This window comes from Nerophis lumbriciformis, linkage group LG14, assembly GCF_033978685.3.
Source record: "Nerophis lumbriciformis linkage group LG14, RoL_Nlum_v2.1, whole genome shotgun sequence".
NCBI lineage: Eukaryota > Metazoa > Chordata > Actinopteri > Syngnathiformes > Syngnathidae > Nerophis > Nerophis lumbriciformis.
In genome coordinates, this window is record NC_084561.2 from 17831275 (window position 1) to 17858248 (window position 26974).

General features: G+C 41.4%; 1 protein-coding gene across 1 annotated transcript; it reads right to left on the reverse strand.

Moving 5' to 3' along the window:
• Positions 1-920: 920 nt before the first annotated feature.
• On the reverse strand, positions 921-20844 carry LOC133616549 (potassium voltage-gated channel subfamily V member 2-like). The gene is made up of 3 exons (XM_061975956.2): positions 20513-20844; positions 19159-20402; positions 921-6353 (listed from the first exon to the last, which is right to left on the reverse strand). Exons 1-3 carry the CDS (start codon positions 20517-20519, stop codon positions 6039-6041), a joined length of 1566 nt encoding a protein of 521 aa, XP_061831940.1. The 5' UTR covers positions 20520-20844; the 3' UTR covers positions 921-6038.
• Between the last annotated feature and the right edge of the window lie 6130 nt (positions 20845-26974).

A 26974-nucleotide genomic window follows, 5' to 3' on the forward strand; every position in this document is an offset into this window, starting at 1 on the left:
GAGTCTTAATTTATTACCAAAAATTGGAGAATATACTTTAAAATAATATATTTCAAAAATCCACACAGTGGTGAAGCCGCAATATTTAAAGATTATTATGTATTTAAAAAAAAAAAAAAAAAGGCGAACATTTCAAGAAAATAAGGAAAATACAACAACTTCTGTTGTCTTATGTAGAAAACCCTAAACCAGTGAAGTTGGCACGTTGTGTAAATCATACTTGCCAACCCTCCCGAATTTTCCGGGAGACTCCCGAAATTCAGCGCCTCTCCCGAAAAACCTCCCGGGACAAATATTCTCCCGAAAATCTCCCGATTTTCAGCCGGAGCTGGAAGCCACGCCCCCTCCAGCTTCATGCAGACTTGAGTGAGAACAGCCTTTTTTCATGATGGGAGGACAACAGGGTGAGAAGAACTAAATCATCCAGACTAGAGATAAATTGTATTATGTTTATCTTACCTAAAAATAAATATATTTATTAATTAAAAAAAAAAAACTAAATACATTTTTACTATATTTTGCTGAAAACATCAAAATTAATTGTATTTTTATTTGTATTTTTTCGTGACTCATTACATCCAGCCATAGAATTATACATTAAAATAAACATATTTGAAATAATTGATTTTAAATTATCATAATAATTCATTTAAAATGACCATATTTAATTATTAAAATAATTGCTTGTTTTATCAACAACTTTAGCATTTTATTCATTACATTTTGAAACTATCAGAAGCCAAGTTATGTTATATTCCTTAATATTTATTTATGCAAGTTTGAAGTATCAATTATCGAAACACAGTTTGTTTGCATATTTTCCAGGATGTAGATATCTATATCTATATATATATATATATATATATATATATATATATATACATGTGTGTATGAAATACTTGACTTGGTGAATTCTAGCTGTCAATATACTCCTCCCCTCTTAACCACCAACCACGCCCCACCCCACCTCTCGAAATCGGCGGTCTCAAGGTTGGCAAGTATGGTGTAAATGGTAAATAAAAACAGAATACAATGAATTGCAAATCCTTTTCAACCTATATTCAATTGAATAGACTGCAAAGACAAGATACTTAACATTCGAACTGGTAAACTTTGTTAATTTTTGCAAATATTAGCTCATTTGGAATTTGATGTCTGCAACATGTTTCAAAAAAGCTGGCACAAGTAGCAAAGAAGACTGAGCAAGTTGAGGAACGCTCATCAAACACTTATTCGGAACATCGCACAGGTGAACCGGCTAAGTGGGTGCCATGATTGGGTATAAAAGCAGCTTCCATGAAATGCTCAGTCATTCACAAACAAGGACGGGGCGAGGGTCACCACTTTGTGAACAAATGCGTGAGCAAATTGTTTAAGAACAACATTTTTTAACGAACTATTGCAAGGAATTTAGGGGTTTTACCATCTACCGTCCATAATATCCTCAAAGGGTTAAGAGAATCTGGAGAAATCACTGCACGTAAGCGGCGAGGCTGAAAACCAACATTGAATGCCTGTGACCTTCGATCCCTCAGGCGGTACTGCATCAAAAAGCGACATCAATGTGTAAAGGATATCACCACATGGGCTCAGGAACACTTCAGAAAACCACTGTCAGTAACTACAGTCTGCGCTACATCTGTAAGTGCAAGTTAAAACTCTACTATGCAAAGCAAAAGCCATTTATCAACAACACCCAGAAACGGAGCCGGCTTCGCTGGGCCCGAGCTCATCTAAGATGGACTGATGCAAAGTGGAAAAGTGTTCTGTGGCCTGACGAGTCCACATTTCAAATTGTTTTTTGGAAACTGTGGACGTCTTGTCCTCCGGACCAAAAAGGAAAAGAACCATCCGGATTGTTGTAGGCGCAAAGTTGAAAAGCCAGAATCTGTGATGGTATGGGGGTGTATTAGTACCAAAGACATGGGTAACTTACACATCTGTGAAGGCACCATTAATGCTGAAAGGTACATACAAGTTTTGGAACAACAGATGTTGCCGTCTAAGCAACATCTTTTTCATGGACGCCCCTGCTTATTTCAGCAGACAATGCCAAGCCACATTCTGCACGTGTTACAACAGCGTGGCTTTGTAGTAAAAGAGTACGAGTACTAGACTGGCCTGCCTGTAGTCCAGACCTGTCTCCCATTGAAAATATGTGGCATATTATGAAGCCTAAAATACCACAACGGAGACCCCGGACTGTTGAACAACTTAAGCTGTACCTCAAGCAAGAATGGGAACGAATTCCACCTGAAAATCTTAAAAAATTGGTCTCCTCAGTTCCCAAACGTTTACTGAGTGTTGTTCAAAGGAAAGGCCATGTAACACAGTGGTGAACATGCCAACTTTTTTGCAAAGTGTTGCTGCTATTAAATTCTAAGTTAATGATTATTTGCAAAAAAAAAAAAGTTTCTCAGTTCGAACATTAAAATATCTTGTCTTTGCAGTTTATTCAATTGAATATAAGTTGAAAAGGATTTGCAAATCATTGCATTCTGTTTTTAATTATGATTTACAACTTCACTGGTTTTGGGTTTTGTACGTCCGCCTGCACTTGAAAAGGCTGGAAAAGATCGCAGAGGACGCTTTGTCAACCCAATGCACGCGCCCCCGGAAACACAATTTCCCCAGAAAAAACCTGCTTCTCCGCACATGTCTTTCTTTGGAAGAAACATTGTGGCGTTTAAATTTTACGACTTTTAATGACTTTTTTTTTTTTTTTTTTTTACCAATAGTTTCGCATATCAAAAAAAAATAGCAATAAAGTTGCCATTTTTCTTTGGTACTTTTCATATCCTTTGAAGTTTGGGATACATTTGTTGAATAATTACAACCCTTTCAGCCTGTTATGTATTTGAAAACAAAGGAACATTTCAAGAAAATAAGAAAAAAATACAACCATTTCTAATCTCCCTCTACCAGTTTTTTTGTTGTTTTTAAAAAAAAAGAAAAAAATACAATTTACAGGAAACAAGAAGCATGGCGGGAAAGAAGGCTTTTAGCTATAAAGACTTTTATGTCCAAAACTATGCATGCTCCTTCTTCAACTTCTCAAAATACAGCTCACACCAAACCCTGCTCAGTAAGTAACAGGCAGTATTTAAATACCAGGATTTCACATCATCTAGGTGTTATTTTACAAATACTGAAATCATCGTGTAATATCACAAGAAATTACTTTAAATTCAAACTGATTTTACGGAGTTCTGTAGACAAGTTGCGCACGCTTGTCCAGTAAACCGAGAGAGTAGTTCACTATAAAATTACAGGTGCGAAGTTAAAGTGTTTACTTAAAACGTTATTGTAATTAACCGCAAAAATCACAGCTCTGCAGTTACAGCAAAATTGCTGTAAAGATATTTTGCAATACATTACTGTAAATGTTGCTGTAAAAGTAAAGAATATTACTGTTATAGTTATTAGCCAGAAAGTAACAATGAAAAGGTTTACAGTGTAAATACTTCAGTATTTACTTCTGACCGCATGTAACAATAATAGTTACATTCAAGCGGGCTCTCCAGTTTTCTTTCCCTACAATTATGCCATTCCTATTAATATCAATTATTTTTAGCTTACCAGGATCCACTGCGAGATTTCTCAACATGTCAAATCTAGGAAAATAGCAGATATTTTGTCTTAAAAGATTAAAAAACTCAGGACTTTCAGTATGACTAATGTTGGCCTGACTAATTGACAATTAATATTCATAGGGATGCATCCTATTTTTCTGACTATAAGTCGCCGTTTTTATCATAGTTTGGCCGGGGGTGCGACTTATACTCTGGAGCGACTTATGTGTGAAATTATTAACATATTACCGTAAAATATCAAATAATATTATGTATCTCATTCACGTAAAAGACTAGACGTTAACATACCAGGCACGTTCTCAGTTGGTTATTTATGCGTCATATAACGTACACTTATTCAGCCTGTTGTTCACTATTCTTTATTTACTTTAAATTGCCTTTCAAATGTCTATTCTTGGTGTCGGATTTTATCAAATACATTTCCCCAAAAAATGCGACTTATACTCTAGTGCAGTGATTCTTAACCGTTCTTAACTGTGGTCATACATGCAGCACACCTGTCCCAAACCAGACTAAATAACAAGTTCACTGTTTTATTATTGTAATCAAATGACAGCAGTCATTTCCATGAGATTATTTTCTAATATAAGTGTTTTGGACCACTTACAATGACTATACCATATTGTTTTTCATGAGCTGTGTATTAGTATTATATGTCTGGGTGGGGGGTCCTACTTTGGAAATAATGTGTACCCCTTTCAGATATCGCATTTAGTTCCCACTAAAACATTCACATGTTGCACAATGAGATGTAAACATGGGATTATGTGTACATTCCTGTAACTTTCTGTTTGTAAAATATATCTTTATTAGTATTTCTTTAATATAACAACATCATTTATGTATTTATGATTACGATTTGGGTTCGGTGAATGCGCATATGAAACTGGTGGGGTTTGGTACCTCCAACAAGGTTAAGAACCACTGCTCTAGTGCGACTTATATATGTTTTTTTTCCTTCTTTATTATGCATTTTCGGCCGGTGCGATTTATACTCCGGAGCGACTTATAATCCGAAAAATACGGTACTATACATTTTTTGCAGTCGGAATTGAGGATTGTCTTTGTGGAAAATAAAAGGGACCGTGGCATCCTTATTGCAGTACTCCTACCAATGCGCTGCACCGTTGTCCTCGCAGATTGGTGTGGCCTCAAACAAACACGGATTTCATTAATAACAGTAGGAAGGGCATTCACATGGCCCCATTCGTCGCGGTTTACCTGACACATGAAACGTGATGAAACTGCCCTGCCCCCCCTCTCCCTCGTGGAGAGAGAGACAGGGAGGGGAGGCACAGGTCCGGTGGCCACGGATAAAGTGCTGGCTGTCCAGAGTCGGGACCCGGGGGTGGACCGCTCGACTGTGCATCAGTTGGGGACATCTCTACACTGCTGACCTGTCTCCGCTCGGGATGGTCTCCTGCTGGCCCCACTATGGACTGGACTCTCACTATTATGTTAGATCCAGTCCATAGTGGATCTAACATAATAGTGAGAGTCTCTCACTATTATGTTAGATCCACTATGGACCTAACATAATAGTGAGAGTCTCTCACTATTATGTTGGATCCACTATGGACTGGACTCTCACTATTATGTTAGATCCACTATGGACTGGACTCTCACTATTATGTTGGATCCACTAAGGACTGGACTCTTACTATTATGTTAGATCCACTATGGACTGGACTCTCACTATTATGTTAGATCCACGATGGACTGGACTCTCACTATTATGTTAGATCCACTATGGACTGGACTTTCACTATTATGTTAGATCCACTATGGACTGTACTCTCACTATTATGTTAGATCCACTATGGACTGGACTCTCACTATTATGTTAGATCCACTATGGACTGGACTCTCACTATTATGTTAGATCCACTATGGACTGGACTTTCACAATATTATGCTAGATCCACTCGATGTCCATTGTACTGGTCGCCCTAGAGGGCGTCGCCCAAATCTGGGGTCCTCTCCAAGGTTTCTCATTGTCATCCCACTGGGTTGAGTTTTTCCTTGCCCTGATGTGGGATCTGAACCGAGGATGTCGTTGTGGCTTGTGCAGCCCTTTGAGACACTTGTGATTTAGGGCTATATAAATAGACATTGATTGATTGATTGATTGATGAATTTGGGGCGTGCACAACCTACTTTAGCCTCCAGATGGCAGTAGGGTATTGAATTTCTTAAAATGTGTTTTGTGGCAATCCCAATTTAGCGTGACGCAGAGTGGCGCTTTCGATCATTTTCAGCAGACTGCGTTGCAAAATGATTACCCCCCTCTCTTCCTCTCACGCGAGGTCCACCCAGGAATGGGGCCGTATGAATCCCTTCCCTACTGCACGGGAAAATTACAGGGAACTAAGCGGGAAAGAGGGGCAAAATACGGCAGTTTCCAGGGGAAATGTGCAGGCACTGATAGTTAAAATCTCAAGTATTTTATGACTCGGCGAGGTCTGTGGGATGAGGAATGTCAGCGGAGGCTTGGGAATGACCGTTGTCTTCCACCGCGGGACCAAAACGCGTGTCTATTCTGTGCCGGAGGCGCCTCTTGAGCTGCAGGCGGCGTTGGACCGAGATAGTCTTGTACTCCTGCGTCTTCAGCTTGGCGTAGTAATCGGAGAACTTGTTAAAGAGGAAGGAGATGGGCATTCCGTTCAGGATGATTCCAAACGAGATGCAGCCAAAAGCTACGATGCGGCCCAGGATGGTCACAGGAACCACATCCCCATAGCCCACAGTGGAAATGCTGACCTAAGGAAGTAAAGAGTACATTTATTGTTACCTACTCAGAAAGTAGCGATTTAAACGCGTCAGAAGTCACTAATTACATTTCCTAGTCAAAATAGTGATTATCTTGTGTGATAAGAATCACTTGCTTGAAAAGTCCTTAACACGATGTAAACCTCGGTTTTCCTACGAGTGAAAAAAAGCCTAAATTTAGTCCTGTTTATTGCGTATTGTCTCGGCTACCATACGGCCGAACATTACGCAAAACACAATGTATCATTCTGCAAAAATTGTCCAAACAAAGAATTCCATTTGTAGCTTGACCTTGCTTTTTTCCCCTCTTTGTTTTGTAAAAAGGCTAAAAAATGTTTTATAAATATTGAAAGACGTTGTGCCTTTTTCACCTATTTTTGCTGGGTTTTTTTTTTTGTTTCATTTTATTTCTACACTTTGTTCATTAAATCACCTTCTAATTTTTTTTTTTTTTTAATTGTTTGCCCTTTAACAGGCAGTTTCTGTCAGAGGACCAAATGGGACAAAATTAAATATATTTAAAAATAATCACGCATGTGTCATTAAGTAATTCGAATTTGAATTAAATACATAATTAATTTATTAAATGTCAAATACAATATGATTTAAGTATCTAATTAATTAATCAAATATTAATTTATAATTCTATTATTTTATGATTTAATTAATTCATAATTTAAATAATTATTCATTCAATTAATTATTTAAAAATGTATTTATCTATCAACTTAATGTTGTTCCATTTGGCACTTGACAATTCATTGTCATTAAATAAAGTAATAAATCTAAAAACAAATATTTAAATGTGTCATTAATAAACCCTTAAGAGATTAAATCAGTAATTAAATCGTGAGATACAAAAATAAATCATTAATTAATAAAAATGTATTGTTATTAATGACACATTTAATTAGACATTTATGTATTTCATTTCAGTTATATAAATGACACAATTAAGTAATTGTTTTTTTAGATGTATTTAACTTTGTCACTTTTGGACTTCCATACTTCACTACATCACCAAACCTTTTCTACCAAGGGCCACATACTAAAAAAACAAAAGATAGATTTTGTGCATTTAAAGATGCTGAAATTAATCTAAGGTATGTCAATAGTGTATATATTAAGCTATATCTGAGCTTTGTTTTAGAGGTGACATTAATGAATATAATATGTGATTTTTAGAATATGCTGACAAACAATTCAAACGGGCTGCAGGGCCAAAAAGGTCTACATGGATTAGATACACAAAACTACACACAACTGTACCAGGTTAGTAGTAGTTGATCTTATTTGTATAGGGGCCATACAATCATATTTTACACTAATTAAAGATCATATATATCAGTGCTTTTCAACCTTTTTTGAGCCAAGGCACATTTTTTGCGTTGAAAAAATCCGGAGGCACACCACCAGCAAAAATCATAAACTCAGTTGACAGTTAAGTCATTGTCACAATTGGATATGACTTTAAAGCATAACCAAGCATGCATCACTATAGCTCTCGTCTCAAAGTAGGTGTACTGTCACCACCTGTCACATCACACCCTGACTTATTTGGAATTTTTTGCTGTTTTCCTGTGTGTAGCGTTTTAGTTCTTGTCTTGCGCTCCTATTTTGGTGTCTTTTTCTCTTTTGTTGGTGTTTTCCTGTAGCAGTTTCATGTCTTATATTTCCCGCATCTACTTTGTTTTAGCAATCAAGAATATTTCAGTTGTTTTTATCCTTCTTTGTGGGGACATTGTTGATTGTCATGTCATGTTTGGATGTACATTGTGGACGGCCGTCTTTGCTCCACAGTAAGTCTTTGCTGTCGTCCAGCATTTTGTTTTTGTTTACTTTGTAGTCAGTTCAGTTTTAGTTTCGTTCTGCATAGCCTTCCCTAAGCTTCAATGCCTTTTCTTCAGGGCACTCACCTTTTGTTTATTTTTGGTTTAAGCACAAGACACCTTTTTACCTGCATTTACAAAGCAATTAGCTACCGGCTGCCACCTACTGATATGGAAGAGTATTACACAGTTACTCTGCCGAGCTCTATACATCCAACAACAACACATCATTTGCAGACTATATTTACTGGTAGAGATGTCCGATAAATGTGTTAAAATGTAATATCGGAAATTATCGGTATCGTTTTTTTTTATTATCGGTATCGTTTTTTTTAATTTTTATTTTATTTTTATTAAATCAACATAAAAAACACAAGATACACTTACAATTAGTACACCAACCCAAAAAACCTCCCTCCCCCATTTACACAAAAGGGTTGTTTCTTTCTGTTATTAATATTCTGGTCCCTACATTATATATCAATATATATCAATACAGTCTGCAAGGGATACAGTCCGTAAGCACACATGATTGTGCGTGCTGCTAGTCCACTAATAGTACTAACCTTTAACAGTTAATTTTACTCATTTTCATTAATTACTAGTTTCTATGTAACTGTTTTTATATTGTTTTACTTTCTTTTTTATTCAAGAAAATGTTTTTAATTTATTTAACTTATTTTATTTTATAAACATTTTTTAAAAGTACCTTATCTTCACCATACCTGGTTGTCCAAATAAGGCATAATAATGTGTTAATTCCACGACTGTATATATCGGTTGATATCGGTATCGGTAATTAAAGAGTTGGACAATATCGGAATATCGGAAAAAAGCCATTATCGGACATCCCTAATTACTGGTTTGCAAAAAATGTTTTTAACCCAAATATGTGAAATTAGATCATCTCACACGGCACACCAGACTGTATCTCACGGCAAATTAGTGTGCCGTGGCACAGTGGTTGAAAAACACTGATCTATATAATAGGAGGGTTCTTATGTTTCTAAAGAACCAACTGTAAAAGGCACAAGTCAAACATCCTCTAGAGCAGTGGTTCTCAACCATTTTTTCAGTGATGTACCCCCTGTGAAAATGTTTTTAATTCAAGTTCCTCCTAATCAGAGCAAAGCATTTTTGGTTGAAAAAATAAATAAAGAAGTAAAATACAGCACTATGTCATCAGTTTCTGATTTATTAAATTGGATAACAGTGCAAAATATTACTCATTTGTAGTGGTCTTTCTTGAACTATTTGGAAAAAAAGATAGGTTTTTATTTATATTTATAAAGGATTTTTTAATTGTTGCTATTTTTAGAATATTTAAAAAAAAATCTCACGTACCCCTTGGCATACCTTCAAGTACCCCCAGGGGTACGCGTATCCCCCCCATTTCAGAACCACTGCTCTATAGAACAGGGAAAGTCAATATTGGCTTTCTTACTGATATGACTGACATACGGATGCTGTCCGTCGCTTCATTTCTGAGACCGATATCAACTAGGGCTGCAACTAACCAATAATTAGATAATCGATTAATCTGTCGATTATTACTTCGATGAATCTATTAATAATCGGATAAAAGAGACAAACTACATTTCTATCCTTTCCAGTATTTTATTGGGGGAAAAAACAGCATACTGGCACCATACTTATTTTGATTATTGTTTCTCAGTTGTTTGTACATGTTGCAGTTTATAAATAAAGGTTTATAAAAAAATATATATATTTTAATTTATTTATTTATTTTTTTAATTTATTTTTAAATTACCTCTGCGCATGCGCATAGCATAAATCCAACAAATCGATGACTAAATTAATTGCCAACTATTTTTATAATCGATTTAATCGATTAGTTGTTGCAGCCCTAATATCAACCCATACTGGTACATGCATGGGCTCCGCCCTCGCATAACCAGCGCTTTACAGTCATTGCAAATTGCATATTTACAATGCGATGGCCAAACTTGAAAATACAGCCGTCCCTCGTTATCACGAGGGACGGCTGTATTTTTTTATTTTTTTATTGTATGAGTGCCTCAGTTCATGAGTTTTTCGGGGTACGAGCTGTCTCTCGGTGGATCGCCACGTTTTTACGTAGAGAGCGAAAGTTTGGGTTCCGAGCCTCCTCATTGCCGGTTGGAGTAACGTCACAGTCAACCCAATAAGATCCGACCAAAACATCCAGTGTCTTATTAATCGACAAGTAGTTTTTAGCGAGAGATGGACATTATTTGACAATTTGGTAGAAAGTGAGTGTGAGGGACAGTGCTGATGAGTGTAGCATTGCTAGTCTGCATCATACTGTCACAAAATGAGTCAACGCCAGCCAAGGACGTTAGAATCATATAAAAAATGACAATGTGAGAAAGCTGCTGATGGCGTGTTTGACAAAGAAGAAGCTCGAAGGAGATACCGTAGTAGTCCACTCTCCAAGGTAAATGCTGTTTATTATTACATTACTTCAAAAAACTGATTTTTTTTTTTTTACTACATTGTATTGCATCCATCTATCCATCTTCTTCCGCTTATCCGAGGTCGGGTCGCGGGGGCAGCAGCCTAAGCAGGGAAGCCCAGACTTCCCTCTCCCCAGCCACTTCGTCCAGCTCCTCCCGGTGGATCCCGAGGCGTTCCCAGGCCAGCCGGGAGACATAGTCTTCCCAACGTGTCCTGGGTCTTCCCCGTGGCCTCCTACCGGTCGGACGTGCCCGAAACACCTCCCGAGGGAGGCGTTCGGGTGGCATCCTGACCAGATGCCCGAACCACCTCATCTGGCTCCTCTCGATATGGAGGAGCAGCGGCTTTACTTTGAGCTCCCCCCGGATGGCAGAGCTTCTCACCCTATCTCTAAGGGAGAGCCCCGCCACCCGGCGGAGGAAACTCATTTCGGCCGCTTGTACCCGTGATCTTGTCCTTTCGGTCATGACCCAAAGCTCATGACCATAGGTGAGGATGGGAACGTAGATCGACCGGTAAATCGAGAGCTTTGCCTTCTGGCTCAGCTCCTTCTTCACCACAACGGATCGATACAGCGTCCGCATTACTGAAGATGCCGCACCGATCCGCCTGTCGATCTCACGATCCACTCTTCCCTCACTCGTGAACAAGACTCCGAGGTACTTGAACTCCTCCACTTGGGGCAAGATCTCCTCCCCAACCCGGAGATGGCACTCCACCCTTTTCCGGGCGAGAACCATGGACTCGGATTTGGAGGTGCTGATTCTCATCCCAGTCGCTTCACACTCGGCTGCGAACCGATCCAGTGAGAGCTGAAGATCTTGGCCAGATGAAGCCATCAGGACCACATCATCTGCAAAAAGCAGAGACCTAATCCTGCAGCCACCAAACCAGATACCCTCAACGCCCTGACTGCGCCTAGAAATTCTGTCCATAAAGGTTATGAACAGAATCGGTGACAAAGGGCAGCCCTGGCGGAGTCCAACCCTCACTGGAAACGTGTCCGACTTACTGCCGGCAATGCGGACCAAGCTCTGACACCGATTATACAGGGAGCGAACCGCCACAATAAGACAGTCCGTTACCCCATACTCTCTGAGCACTCCCCACAGGACTTCCCGGGGTACACGGTCGAATGCCTTCTCCAAGTCCACAAAGCACATGTAGACTGGTTGGGCAAACTCCCATGCACCCTCAAGGACCCTGCCGAGAGTATAGAGCTGGTCCACAGTTCCACGACCAGGACGAAAACCACACTGTTCCTCCTGAATCCGAGGTTCGACTATCCGGCGTAGCCTCCTCTCCAGTACACCTGAATAGACCTTACCGGGAAGGCTGAGGAGTGTGATCCCACGATAGTTGGAACACACCCTCCGGTTCCCCTTCTTAAAGAGAGGAACCACCACCCCGGTCTGCCAATCCAGAGGTACCGCCCCCGATGTCCACGCGATGTTGCAGAGTCTTGTCAACCAAGACAGCCCCACAACATCCAGAGCCTTAAGGAACTCCGGGCGGATCTCATCCACCCCCGGGGCCTTGCCACCGAGGAGCTTTTTAACTACCTCGGCAACCTCAGCCCCAGAAATAGGAGAGCCCACCACAGATTCCCCAGGCCCTGCTTCCTCATAGGAAGACGTGCTGGTAGGATTGAGGAGGTCTTCGAAGTATTCTCTCCACCGATCCACAACATCCGCAGTCGAGGTCAACAGAGCACCATCCCCACCATACACGGTGTTGACACTGCACTGCTTCCCATTCCTGAGGCGGCGGATGGTGGTCCAGAATTGCTTCGAAGCCGTCCGGAAGTCTTTTTCCATGGCCTCACCGAACTCCTCCCATGTCCGAGTTTTTGCCTCCGCGACCGCTGAAGCCGCACACCGCTTGGCCTGTCGGTACCTGTCTGCTGCGTCAGGAGTCCCATGAGCCAAAAGAACCCGATAGGACTCCTTCTTCAGCTTGACGGCATCCCTCACCGCCGGTGTCCACCAACGGGTTCTAGGATTACCGCCACGACAGGCACCAACTACCCTGCGGCCACAGCTCCAATCGGCCGCCCCGACAACAGAGGTACGGAACATCGTCCACTCGGACTCAATGTCCAGCGCCTCCCTCGTGACATGTTCAAAGTTCTTCCGGAGGTGGGAATTGAAACTCTCTCTGACAGGAGACTCTGCTAGACGTTCCCAGCAAACCCTCACAATGCGTTTGGGCCTGCCAGGTCTGTCCGGCATCCTCCCCCACCATCGCAGCCAACTCACCACCAGGTGGTGATCGGTAGAAAGCTCCGCCCCTCTCTTCACCCGAGTGTCCAAAACATGAGGCCGCAAATCCGATGACACAACTACAAAGTCGATCATGGAACTGCGGCCTAGGGTGTCCTGGTGCCAAGTGCACATATGGACACCCTTATGTTTGAACATGGTGTTTGTTATTGACAATCCGTGACGAGCACAAAAGTCCAATAACAAAACACCACTCGGGTTCAGATCCGGGCGGCCATTCTTCCCAATCACGCCTCTCCAGGTTTCACTGTCGTTGCCAACATGAGCGTTGAAGTCCCCCAGTAGAACGAGGGAATCACCCGGGGGAGCACTCTCCAGTACTCCCTCGAGTGAATCCAAAAAGGGTGGGTAATCTGAACTGCTGTTTGGCGCGTAAGCGCAAACAACAGTCAGGACCCGTCCCCCCACCCGAAGGCGGAGGGAGGCTACCCTCTCGTCCACCGGGTTGAACTCCAACGTGCAGGCTTTGAGCCGAGGGGAAACAAGAATTGCCACCCCAGCCCGTCGCCTCTCATTGCTGGCAACGCCAGAGTGGAAGAGAGTCCAGCCCCTGTCAAGAGAACTGGTTCCAGAGCCCTTGCTGTGCGTCGAAGTGAGTCCGACTATATCTAGCCGGAACTTCTCCACCTCACGCACTAGCTCAGGCTCCTTCCCCCCCAGCGAGGTGACGTTCCACGTCCCAAGAGCTAGCTTCTGTAGCCGAGGATCGGACCGCCAAGTGCCCTGCCTTCGGCTTCCGCCCAGCTCACATCGCACCCGACCTCTATGACCCCATTGTATTGCAGTGATTCTCAAATTGTGGTATGCATATTTTTATATAAAAATAAAAATAAAATATATATATTTTTTAAATTAAAAAAAAATTGCCTCTGCGCATGCGCATAGCATAGATCCAACAAATCGATGACTAAATTAATCGCCAACTATTTTGATAATCGATTTTAATCGATTTAATCGATTAGTTGTTGCAGAACTAATATCAACCCATACTGGTACATGCATGGGCTCCCCCCTCGCATAACCAGCGCTTTACAGTCATAGCAAATTGCATATTTACAATGCGATGGCCAAAGAATCACTTGATTAAAGTACAGTGTTTTATTATCTTATATTCAAACACAGTGTTACTGTTCAAACTGTGTGTAATGTTACAGTGGCCAAAGTATATATTCAAGTAAAAACCTTTCCTCTGTTTTTAGTGAATACTTAGGCCTACTACGCTAGTGTACGTTAATGTTGGTCATTATGGTGGTACTTGGAGAGACAACTTTTTTCTGAGGTGGTACTTGGTGGAAAAAAGTTTGAGAACCACTGTTCTATTGTGTTGTTTTTATGAATAATTTCCTTATCTAAAAGTTAGTTTTCCTTTTTATAAGGCATGTTACATGTTAAAATTGTATCGTCTTAGGGGGGCCAAGCACCGATTAAAATGATTACCATGAATTGATTAACGTGGACCACGACTTAAACAAAGTTGAAAAACTTATTCGGGTGTTACCATTTAGTGGTCAATTGTACGGAATATGTACTGTACTGTGCAATCTACTAATAAAGTTTCAGTCAATCAATCAATTCAATGGATGACGGGTATAAGCTGTGTCACAGAACCAATTAATCTCGTATCTCACTTTATCGATGGTTTATTTTTTATTTTTTTCAATTAAAAAAAAGATTGCCTAGTAGTAAAGGAGAACAAGAATATGAAAATTAACAATAGGTCACCACACCACCGACTCCCACACTGCAAAAACTGAAATCTAAGTAAGATTAAATATCTCAAATAAGGCTAATATTTGCTTATTTTCTGTATGATAAGATAATTCTTCTCACTAAGCAGATTTTATGTTGGAGTGTTTTACTTGTTTTAAGGGTTTTGGTCCTTAATGATCTCAGTAAGATATTACAGCTTGTTGCTGAGATTTGATGACCTATATTGAGTAAAACATGCTTGAAACTAGAATATCAACTGTTGCAAAGCTGTGTCATTAACACTCACAGGTATAAAACGACTTTTTTAAAGTAATATATTCTTATTTCAAGCATGAAAAAAACAATCATGACTGTGACACAATTGTCTCATAACTAAAACAGATGACAGCCAAATGGACTTTGCTGTTTTATTTTCAATGAAACAATAGAAAATACGTACTCATATAGTAGTACAGTTGTTATTAGTGAGAATATGCTTGTTTTAAGGTATTTTTGGGTTCATTGAGGTTAGCTAATTTTAATTGTTTTGGAAAGTCTTGACAAGCCAAATTTTCTTGTTCTATTGGCAGATAATTTTGCTTAGTTCAAATAAAATACCCCACATTGTTTTTCTTTTTTTCTTGTTTTTGAACACTGACTTTTTGCAGTGCATCGCTTAATTTCTTTTTTAAATGTTGATTTTTGTAAACGAGGCGATTAACTTAAATCTGTATCTGGGGCCAAACAAAAAAGTAGACTTTTCTCAGTGGAAAAAGATGGATTTCTTTGCCATTCAACACATCGTTTGGGTTTCTGTTCCGATCCGTACGGTTTCAAAATAGTTACTGTATTCTTGAATACCGTTTGTTTTGTATGTAATCTTTTATATGACATTGTTACTGAGACAAAGATTCTGGTAAGAGAAACGAAAACCAAGGTAACAGTGGGCGTGCACGAACAAAACTGCCGTACACAAGAAGTGACGTGGTACCGATCGGGTCTTCCGGTACCGCGAAGGTCATCAATCCAAGAAAATCGGTATCATTATCGGCCCCAAAATATATATTTTTATGCCGATATCGGTGTACGGACAAGAGTGTTCTGCTGCTTTGGCTGACCAACGCCCAGGTAGCCTAGAAACGAGAAGCCCCTTGTCCGGGTGGTTCGGAGACCACACTGCAAAAAGTCAGTGTTCAAAAACAAGAAAAACAAAAACAAAAATGAGGGGTATTTTACTTAAACTAAGCAAAATTATCTGCCAATAGAACAAGAAAATTTGGCTTGTTAAGACTTTCCAAAACAAGTAAAGTTAGCTAATCTCAATTAACCCAAAAATACCTTAAAATAAGTATATTCTCACTAATAACAAGTGCACTTTTCTTGGTAGAAAAAACAAATATGAGAACATTTTCTCAATATGTTGAAAAATATTCTTAAATGAAGTAAATGCTAGTGCCATTATCTTGACATAATGATATGCACTCATCATTACATTTCTTGAAACCAGCAAACTTATACTAAAAACTAATTTATTGTTCTTAATGGAAAGGCAACAAGGCAACCGCTTGTTACTCTCGGGGTCTACTAGCCGCTCAAGCAAATCATAAAAATGCATTTTCCCATCCATAACATGACATCATCGCGCCAAGTGTGTGCTCTTTCAGTCATTAGTGCGCAAGGATGTATGTATGTATATATATATATATATATATATATATATATATATATATATACAAACCCCATTTCCATACGAGTTGGGAAATTGTGTTAGATGTAAATATAAAAGGAATACAATGATTTGCAAATCCTTTTCAACCCATATTCAATTGAATGCACTACAAAGACAACATATTTGATGTTCAAACTCAAACTTTTTTTTTTTTTTGCAAATAATCGTTAACTTAGAATTTCATGGTAGTTGGGAAAGGGCATGTTCACCACTGTGTTACATCACCTTTTCTTTTAACAACACTCAATAAATGATTGGGAACTGAGGAACCTAATTGTTGAAAATTTGAAAGTGGAATTCTTTCCCATTCTTGTTTAATGTAGAGCTTCAATCGTTCAACAGTTCGGGGTATCCGCTGTCGTATTTTACGCTTCATAATGCGCCACACATATTCGATGGGAGACAGGTCTGGAATGCAGGCGGTCCAGGAAAGTACCTGCACTCTTTTTTTTACGAAGCCACGCTGTTGTAACACGTGCTGAATGTGGCTTGGCATTGTCTTGCTGAAATAAGCAGGGGCGTCTATGAAAAAGACAGCGCTTAGATGGCAGCATATGTTGTTCCAAAACCTGTATGTACCTTTCAGCATTAATGGTACCTTCACAGATGTGTAAGTTACCCATGCCTAAGGCACTAATGCACCCCCATACCATCACAGATACTGGCTTTTGAACTTTGCGTCGATAACAGTCTGGATGGTTCGCTTCCCCTTTGGTCCGGATGACACGATGTCGAATATTTCCAAAAACAATTGTAAATGTGGACTTGTCAGACCACAGAACACTTTTCCACTTTGCATGAGTCCATCTTAGATGATCTCGGGCCCAGAGAAGCCGGCGGCGTTTCTGGATGTTGTTGATAAATGGCTTTCGCGTTGCATAGTAAAGCTTTAACTTGCACTTACAGATGTAGCGACCAACTGTATTTAGTGACAGTGGTTTTCTGAAGTCTTCCTGAGCCCATGTGGTGATATCCTTTAGAGATTGATGTCGGTTTTTGATACAGTGCCGTCTGAGAGATCGAAGGTCACGGTCATTCAATGTTGGTTTCCGGCCATGCCGCTTACGTGGAGTGATTTCTCCAGATTCTCTAAACCTTTTGATGATATTATGGACCGTAGATGTTGAAATCCCTAAATTTCTTGCAATTGCACTTTGAGAAACGTTGTTCTTAAACTGTTTGACTATTTGCTCACGCAGTTGTGGACAAAGGGGTGTACCTCGCCCCATCCTTTCTTGTGAAAGACTGAGCATTTTTTGGGAAGCTGTTTTTATACCCAATCATGGCACCCACCTGTTGCCAATTAGCCTGCACACCTGTGGGATGTTCCAAATAAGTGTTTGATGAGCATTCCTCAACTTTATCAGTATTTATTGCCACCTTTCCCAACTTCTTTGTCACGTGTTGCTGGCATCAAATTCTAAAGTTAATGATTATTTGCAAAAAAAAAAAAATGTTTATCAGTTTGAACATCAAATATGTTGTCTTTGTAGCATATTCAACTGAATATGGGTTGAAAAGGATTTGCAAATCATTGTATTCCGTTTATATTTACATCTAACACAATTTCCCAACTCATATGGAAACGGGGTTTGTATATTTGTGCATGAACTATTTCTGTTCAAAATTGTTTGAAATGTCACATGTTAAATGTTTAAATATTAACTGTCAGTTTGCTGAACTGTGACAACTGTACTTCTATGTGAGTACGTGTTTTCTCTTGTTTCATTGAAAATAAAACAACAAAGTCCATTTGGCTGTCATCTGTTTTAATTACAATTGTGTCAAAGTCATGATTTTTTTATTTCATGCTTGAAATAAGAAATTATTACTATGAAAAAGTAGTTTTATACTTGTGAGTGTAGATGACACAGCTTTGCAACAGTTGATATTCTAGTTTCAAGCATGTTTTACTCAATATAGGTCATCAAATCTCAGCAACAAGCTGTAATATCTTACTGAGATCATTTAGGACCAAACACTTAAAACAAGTAAAACACTCTAACATAAAATCTGCTTAGAGAGAAGAATTATCTTATCAGACAGAAAATAAGCAAATATCACCCTTATTTGAGATATTTCATCTTACTTCATACTTGCCAACCTTGAGACCTCCGATTTCGGGAGGTGGGGGATGGGGGCGTGGTTAAGAGGGGAGGAGTATATTGACAGCCAGAATTCACCAAGTCAAGTATTTCATACACATATATATATATATATATATATATCTATCCTGAAAATATGCAAACAAAACTGTGTTTAGATAATTGATACTTCAAACTTGCATAAATAAATGTTAAGGAATATAACATAACTTGGCTTCTGAGAGCTTCAAAATGTAATGAATAAAATGCTAAAGTTTTTGATAAACAAGCAATTATTTTAATACTTAAGTATGGTCATTTAAAATTAATTATTATGATAATTTAAAATTAATTATTTCAAATATGTCTATTTTAATGTATAATTCTATGGCTGGATGTAATAAGGAGTCAGAAAAAATACAAATAAAAATACAATTAATTTTTAGCAAAAATTAGTAAAAATGTATTTATTTTTTTTAATTTTTTTTATTAAATAAATATATTTATTTTTAGGTAAGATAAACATAATAATACAATGTATCTCTACTCTGGATGATTTAGTTCTTGTCACCCTGTTGTCCTCCCATCAATAGGGAGATTTTCGGGAGAATATTTGTCCAGGGAGGTTTTCGGGAGAGGAGCTGAATTTCGGGAGTCTCCCGGAAAATTCGGGAGGGTTGGCAAGTATGTCTTACTTAGATTTCAGTTTTTGCAGTGCACACTTACCGCAGCCCACCACCAGGCGTAAGGAATGCTGCTGATGGGAGAGCCCTCGGTCTCCCTCTCAGCGGAATGCAGGAGAGCGGAGAAAGTGAAGATCCCCATGGCGATGAAGAGCAATATGCAAGAGGCCTGCTGGTAGCACTGGCGCAGGGTGAAGCCGAACGCCCTCATGCCGGTGGAGTGGCGGGCCAGTTTTAAGATGCGGAATATCCTCAGCAGTTTGACTACTTTCAGGACGTGGCTGAACTTGCTGACGCTGGCCAGCGTCCTGAGGTCCTCCTGCGCGTTCCCGCCCTCGCCGCCCACGGCGGCTTCCAGTACGATCTGGACAAAATAAGGCATGACGGCCACCATGTCCACAAAGTTGAGTCCGCTCTTCAAAAACAGTTTGACGTTGGGAGTGGTGGCGAGGCGGATGAGGTACTCGCACGCGAAGAACACAATGGTGAAGATCTCCACCCACTCCATGTAGGTTTTGCCGCAGACTTGGTAGTTCTGGAGCTCCTCTACGGTGTTGAGAGACATCGCCACTATGGAGAAGAGGACAAAGAGGTTAGAGAAGACGCTGAACGCCTTAGCCGGGGTCGACGAGTAGGGGTTCTCCACGATGTTCCACAAGGTCCTCCGTACGCTCCCGAACGCCATGTCGGCAAATAACTCGTCGTCGTACTTCACCTCGATCTCGGCCATGAGTTCCCTCTCCACCTTCAGGTTGTCCCTCATCTCGTCCACCTTTTCCTCAAACACCATCCAGCAGCAGCGCTTGGTGTCCTTCAGGCTCAGGCCCCAGTAGGCCATTTCCTCCTCGAAGTGGATCGGACACATTTCCCGGATGACCCATAGCTCGCCACTGGCGTAGAAATGGCAGATGTGGTGGAAAAAGGCGGGGTCGCGGTCAAAGAAGAACTCGTCCTTTTTGACGGAGTAGTCGTCGCAGAGGGCGGAGAGGCGGCTTCGGTCTGCGCAGGCAGCCAGCGAGCCGATACGGGTGTGAGGGTAGTTCATGGCACACTTTTTGGGGATGTGGAAAACCTTCCCGCCAATGTTGACCGTGACGTCGTGCGGTTTGGGTTTCTCCTCACCTGCGGGGCACTCGGGCCCGTCCAGGTTCTCCAGAGAGCTCCACGCTTTCACCGCGTCCTGCTGAGAAAAGGGAAAGCTCTTTTTGTCCCGGCCACCCTTGGACAGGCAGTTGATGGTGCTGCGGCGACTTTGCAGACATCTGGACAGATCGGCCGACATTGCACCTGCGGTTTAAAAAAAAAAAAAAAAAAAAACAGGCAGGAAAGCAGTCGTGACCCAGAACAAAAAGAGGGAAAAAGTCAAAGAGGAAACACGGCAGGAAAAGGACTCTCACGGCACATGCTGACTCATCAAAGCGCTGATATCCCCGTGAATGGCAGGCTTTCCTGTTTTGGAAGGGATTCCTCCCGTGGTCACCACGCCGACGACACAAAGGCTTCTGACCTGCTCCTCAGTCAGTAATTGATCCACTTGATCTCATTGGTGGATCTCCAAGTTTCCTTAAGAAGTTGTAAATATAGTGAAGGTGGCAGGGATTAGGAAACAAAGTTGATTTAAGGATTTTGGATAAGACAAAGGGCAAGTTAAGGACCTGTCGGGAGTTCCTGTGTGAGCTCGTCCCACTATTACTACTATATTTCCTGTAAAACTACACACCAGGGGGGGCCAAACTTTTCCCACTGAGGGCCGCACACAATCAAAAGGTAGCAGGGGTCATTTTGATGTATCTCGTTTTCCAAGCTGATGTAGTCTGTCAGGGGTCTTTCAAGGCCTACTGAAACCCACTACTACCGACCACGCAGTCTGATAGTTTATACATCAATGATGAAATCTTAACATTGCAACACATGCCAATACGGCCGGGTTAGCTTACTAAAGTGCAATTTTAAATTTTGCGCGAAATATCCTGCTGAAAACGTTTCGGTATGATGACGTCAGCGCGTGACGTCACGGATTGTAGAGGACATTTTGGGACAGCATGGTGGCCAGCTATTAAGTCGTCTGTTTTCATCGCAAAATTCCACAGTATTCTGGACATCTGTGTTGGTGAATCTTTTGCAATTTGTTCAATGAACAATGGAGACAGCAAAGAAGAAAGCTGTAGGTGGGAAGCGGTGTATTGCGGCCGACTGCAGCAACACAAACACAGCCGGTGTTTCATTGTTTACATTCCCGGAAGATGACAGTCAAGCTTTACCATTGGCCTGTGGAGAACTGGGACAACAGAGACTCTTACCAGGAGGACTTTGAGTTGGATGCGCAGAAGCGGTACCGTGAATACGCATGCAGCTGCGGCTTCCAAACATTTGATCGGTAGCCCCTACGTGTGTGCCGCTATGTGCATGTCACGTACGTAACTTTGGGGAAATATATGTGCCGTATGAACTTTGGGGAGGTGAACGGTACTTTGGGCTGTGGGATTGAGTGTGTTGTGCAGGTGTTTGAGTTGTATTGGCGGGTTATATGGACGGGAGGGGGGAGGTGTTTGTTATGCGGGATTAATTTGTGGCATATTAAAAATAAGCCTCGTTGTGTTGTGGCTAATAGAGTATATATATGTCTTGTGTTTATTTACTGTTTTAGTCATTCCCAGCTGAATATCAGGTCCCACCCGCCTCTCACAGCATCTTCCCTATCTGAATCGCTCCCACTGCCCTCTAGTCTTTCACTCTCACTTTCCTCATCCACAAATCTTTCATCCTCGCTCAAATTAATGGGGAAATCGTCGCTTTCTCGGTCCGAATCGCTCTCGCTGCTGGTGGCCATGATTGTAAACAATGTGCGGATGTGAAGAGCTCCACAACCTGTGACGTCACGCTACTCGTCTGCTACTTCCAGTACAGGCAAGGCTTTTTTATCAGCGACCAAAAGTTGCGAACTTTATCGTCAATGTTCTCTACTAAATCCTTTCAGCAAAAATATGGCAATATCGCGAAATGATCAAGTATGACACATAGAATGGACCTGCTATCCCCGTTTAAATAAGAAAATCACATTTCAGTAGGCCTTTCGCGTTTTAGGTGAAGGACCCCCAAACTGAAGGACAGAAGGAGCGGGGACCCCCTAATTATATATCTTGTAGGAAATTATAATTGTACTTTACAATAAACTGGTCGTCGAGGTACCTTGTTATTGTGCAATACCAACGCAGGGTTTTCACCAGATTGCCGCCAATACTTGTGGCGGTGGGGGCGTGGCTAGAGGCATGACGTCATCATATAATTGGCATAATTTGCAATGATGCATATACATACATATTATATATACTGTGTATATATATATATATATATATACACATACACACATACCGTATATTACCAAATAAACGCCCTTGTGCAAATAACCGCCCATGTCCTAATAGCCGCCCGGGGTCTGACCCCATTTTGTGAAATAAACGCCTCTTCCTAATAAACGCCTATGTCCAAATAGTCGCCCATGGGCTGTTATTTGCATAATTTAGATTAAAATCATATTGACTTCATTAAACCCAATTTATAAGCTAAAAGGAAAAGCAAAGGTGCAATAATTCTGGTCATTACGGTAACAGCAGACGTTACGTGGGGATTCTGGGTAATCAACATATTGCAACGGTATGATGATGTGGTCCTGATGGCTTCCTCCGGCCAAGATCTTCAGCTCTCACTGGATCGGTTCGCAGCCGAGTGTGAAGCGACTGGGATGGGAATCAGCACCTCCAAGTCCGAGTCCATGGTTCTCTCCCGGAAAAGGGTGGAGTGCCATCTCCGGGTTGGGGAGGAGATCTTGCCCCAAGTGGAGGAGTTCAAGTACCTCGGAGTCTTGTTCACGAGTGGGGGAAGAGTGGATCGTGAGATCGACAGGCGGATCGGTGCGGCGTCTTCAGTAATGCGGACGCTGTATCGATCCGTTGTGGTGAAGAAGGAGCTGAGCCGGAAGGCAAAGCTCTCGATTTACCGGTCGATCTACGTTCCCATCCTCACCTATGGTCATGAGCTTTGGGTCATGACCGAAAGGACAAGATCACGGGTACAAGCGGCCGAAATGAGTTTCCTCCGCCGAGTGGCGGGGCTCTCCCTTAGAGATAGGGTGAGAAGCTCTGTCATTCGGGGGGAGCTCAAAGTAAAACCGCTGCTCCTCCACATCGAGAGGAGCCAGATGAGGTGGTTCAGGCATCTGGTCAGGATGCCACCCGAACGCCTCCCTAGGAAGGTGTTTTGGGCACGTCCGACCGGTAGGAGGCCACGGGGAAGACCCAGGACACGCTGGGAAGACTATCTCTCCCGGCTGGCCTGGGAACGCCTCGGGATCCCCCGGGAGGAGCTGGACGAAGTGGCTGGGGAGAGGGAAGTCTGGGCTTCCCTGCTTAAGCTGCTGCCCCCGCGACCCGACCTCGGATAAGCGGAAGAAGATGGATGGATGGATGGATGGCAATGGGTGACCGCATATAGCGTAACACACACTCAACGACAACAACAAACCCACGAGGAAAAGTTTCAACATGGCAAGCAACAGCAGCAGTGAGTTGAATGAACAGGATACCGGTACACCACAACTGATGGACGGGAATACTTTAAGGGGGAAGAAGAACAGAAAGTTTGACTTGAAGTTCAAGCTAGCGGTTGTGAAGTATGCGGAGCAGAATTCTGGTTTGGCAGCGGCCAGGCAGTTTAACGTTGACCCAAAACGTGTACGAGAATGGAAACAAAAAAAGGGAGAACTACAATCTCAGTCGGCAATCGATGGAAAACGGGCTCGCTTATCTGGTGGAGGTAGGAAGAAAGTGAGCGACGAGCTTGATGCTAATTTGTGTCAGTGGATACATCACGTTCGTGGACTGAACCACTGTGTGTCCCGCAAAATGATCCGCATTAAGGCAAAGGACAGTGACAGTATTATTGTTCTGTTTTGATGGTGGGTTTTATACTTGAGTACTTGGTACCATAATTTTATTTTTCCCGGTAGGCTGCTTTATTTAAAAAGTTTATTTATTTTTAGTATTTGTATTCTATTTGACAATTGTTGCACTACTGTCATGTTGAGGCCTTGTTGATCTCTTGTCTTTTGATAGTCTTGTTTTTTTGTTTGTATGTTTACATTAGCTTTTACATTTAAAGTTTTAAGTACGAAAAAAAATACTGGACACTAACCATTGTAACCAAATAATGGCCTGGTGCAGGCTGGTGCAAAAATAAATAAAAGCCTTGTGCAAATAACCGCCCATGTCCTAATAGCCGCCCGGAGTCTGACCCCATTTTGTGAAATAAACGCCCGGGCTACTATTTGGTAATATACGGTATATACAAATATATATACACATACATATATATACGTATACATATATACATTTATATATACATATATATGTAATATATATACATATACATATATACAGATATATACATATACACATCTTAAAATGTTATACATAAAGTTAAGAACAAATGTTATTAATTAGTATTAACATACAGTACCGGTACACCTCATTCAATGTGTATTCTTTATTTTCATGACTACTTCCATTTTTTTATTTTTTTTTTTACAAAAAAAAAGGTGAAATAACTGAAAACATGTTTTGTATTCTGGTTTCTTCAAAATTGCCACCCTTTGCTCTGATTACTGCTTTGCACACTCTTGGCATTCTCTCGATGAGCTTCAAGAGGTAGTCACCTGAAATGGTTTTCACTTCAGTCTCCGTTCTAATTCATCTCAAAGGTGTTCTATCGGGTTCAGGTCAGGACTCTTTGCAGGCCAGTCAAGTTCCTCCACACCAGACTCTGGCATCCATGTCTTTATGGACCTTGCTTTGTGCACTGGTGCACAGTCATGCTAGAAGAGGAAGGGGCCCACTCCAAACTGTTCCCACAAGATTGGGAGCATGGAATTGTCCAAAATGTTTTGTTATCCTGGAGCATTCAAAGTTCCTTTCACTGGAACTAAGGGGCTGAGACCAACTCCTGAAAAACAACCCCACACCATAATTCCTCTTCCACCAAATTTCACACTCGGCACAATGCAGTCCAAAATGTACCGTTCTCCAAACCCAGACTGGTCCATCAGATTGCCAGATGGAAAAGCGTGACTCATCACTCCAGAGAAGGCGTCTCCACTTCTCTACAGTCCAGTGGCGAGGCGCTTTACACCACTGCATCCAACGCTTTGCATTGGACTTTGTAATGTATGGCTTAGATGCAGCTGCTCGGCCATGGAAACCCATTCCATGAAGCTCTCTGCGTACTGTACGTGGGCTAATTGGTAGGTCACATGAAGTTTGGAGCTCTGTAGCAACTGACTGTGCAGAAAGTCTTTGCACTATGCGCTTCAGCATCCGCTGACCCCTCTCTTGTCAGTTTACGTGGCCTACCACTTCGTGGCTGAGTTTCTGTTGTTCCCAAACTCTTCCATTCTCTTAAAATAAAGCGGACAGTTGACTTTGGAATATTTAGGAGCGAGGAAATTTCACGACTGGATTTGTTGCACAGGTGGCATCCTATGACAGAAACAATCAGTTTCCATGCCTAAGTGCTTGATTTTATACACCTGTGGCTGGGCCAAGTGATTAGGACACCTGATTTTCATCATTTGGATGGCTGGCCAAATACTTTTGGCAATATAATTCCTGCGCGGCTAAAATTTGGAAGGCGAAATATTTGAATTACCGACATATGCGTACGGTACTTGACTGTCACGGTATCAACAGGACTACCTCACTTCATCTACACGTGTTGCTTGTCATCAACTAAATGTCAAAAAAAAAAACAACAGACACTAAGCCGCCTCTCTGGCGTTTCACCGCCTGCAAAGAAACGTCAACTGGAACCAGAGCAATATGTTGTATGAACGGATATACAGCCTATATTATTCACGCACTATTGACTAGTGATGTGCAGAAAATGTGGCCACTGAAAAACTTTGATGAACCGTAAGCAAGACGTCTGGAGCCTCCGCACCTTTGCTCCGGCCGCTTGAGCGGCGGGTCGCTGTCAGGTTCAAACACTGATGACATCTATGAAACAGACGAGAAGCAAGGAATCATGCAGAGACAGAGTTAAATGTTGCTCAATTGAGGAGAGACGTGTTTTGGACTGTACTCTAGTTACAGATCCAAACTGTGTTCTAAAAGTCCAGCCCACGTGCTTCCTCTATTTATTTGGGAGGTCCTGGTTTACATCACTGAAGCTGTCGCTGAGAGAAGGGGGTAATCTCAACAGCTCCAGTTAGACACAATATATGATTATACAAAATGCAAATGTGCCGACAGTCGTGATATCACCTTGTCTCTGCTCTGTCTGCGTCACGGTACTCGATGTTCGGCCTTGGAAGTCAGCAGGCCGATTCTGGAAACAAACACTGATACGAGACTGGCTTGCAATCTTTTGGATTGCCAGCTTTACACAGACAAAGAAAAATACAATTTCAGCACAATTGATAATAACTATAGCAACGGCCCTTAAGCATAAGAGTTGTGTGATAATATATACATAATTATTCTAACAGTCGCACAACGCATCACTTTGCACTGCAGCAGACTTCTCTCACCCGCATTGTTTTAATATGTGATGCCAGATACACAGTAGGGGCGATTGCTGAAGACTACACAAGTGAGTTGAAAAATAAAGCTATTGTAGATCCGCCCTGATGTCTGTATCTCCTATACTTAACAGCCCTTTGGACACCCCTGCTATGGACAATAGAACACTTTAGAGTGGGTGACGTACAGCTAATAATATGCTGGGTACTACTCATCTGCCTCAATATGTCATTGTAACAACTTGGCAGATGGAAACATGCAGTACGGTCACATGGGCATTCTTTAAAA

Excerpts from the sequence above, each read along its gene's own strand:
- LOC133616549 (XM_061975956.2), bottom strand. Across the intron at positions 6,354-19,158 it reads ACGCCTGGTGGTGGGCTGCG|GTCAGCATTTCCACTGTGGG; the intron begins GTAAGTGTGCAC and ends TTACTTCCTTAG.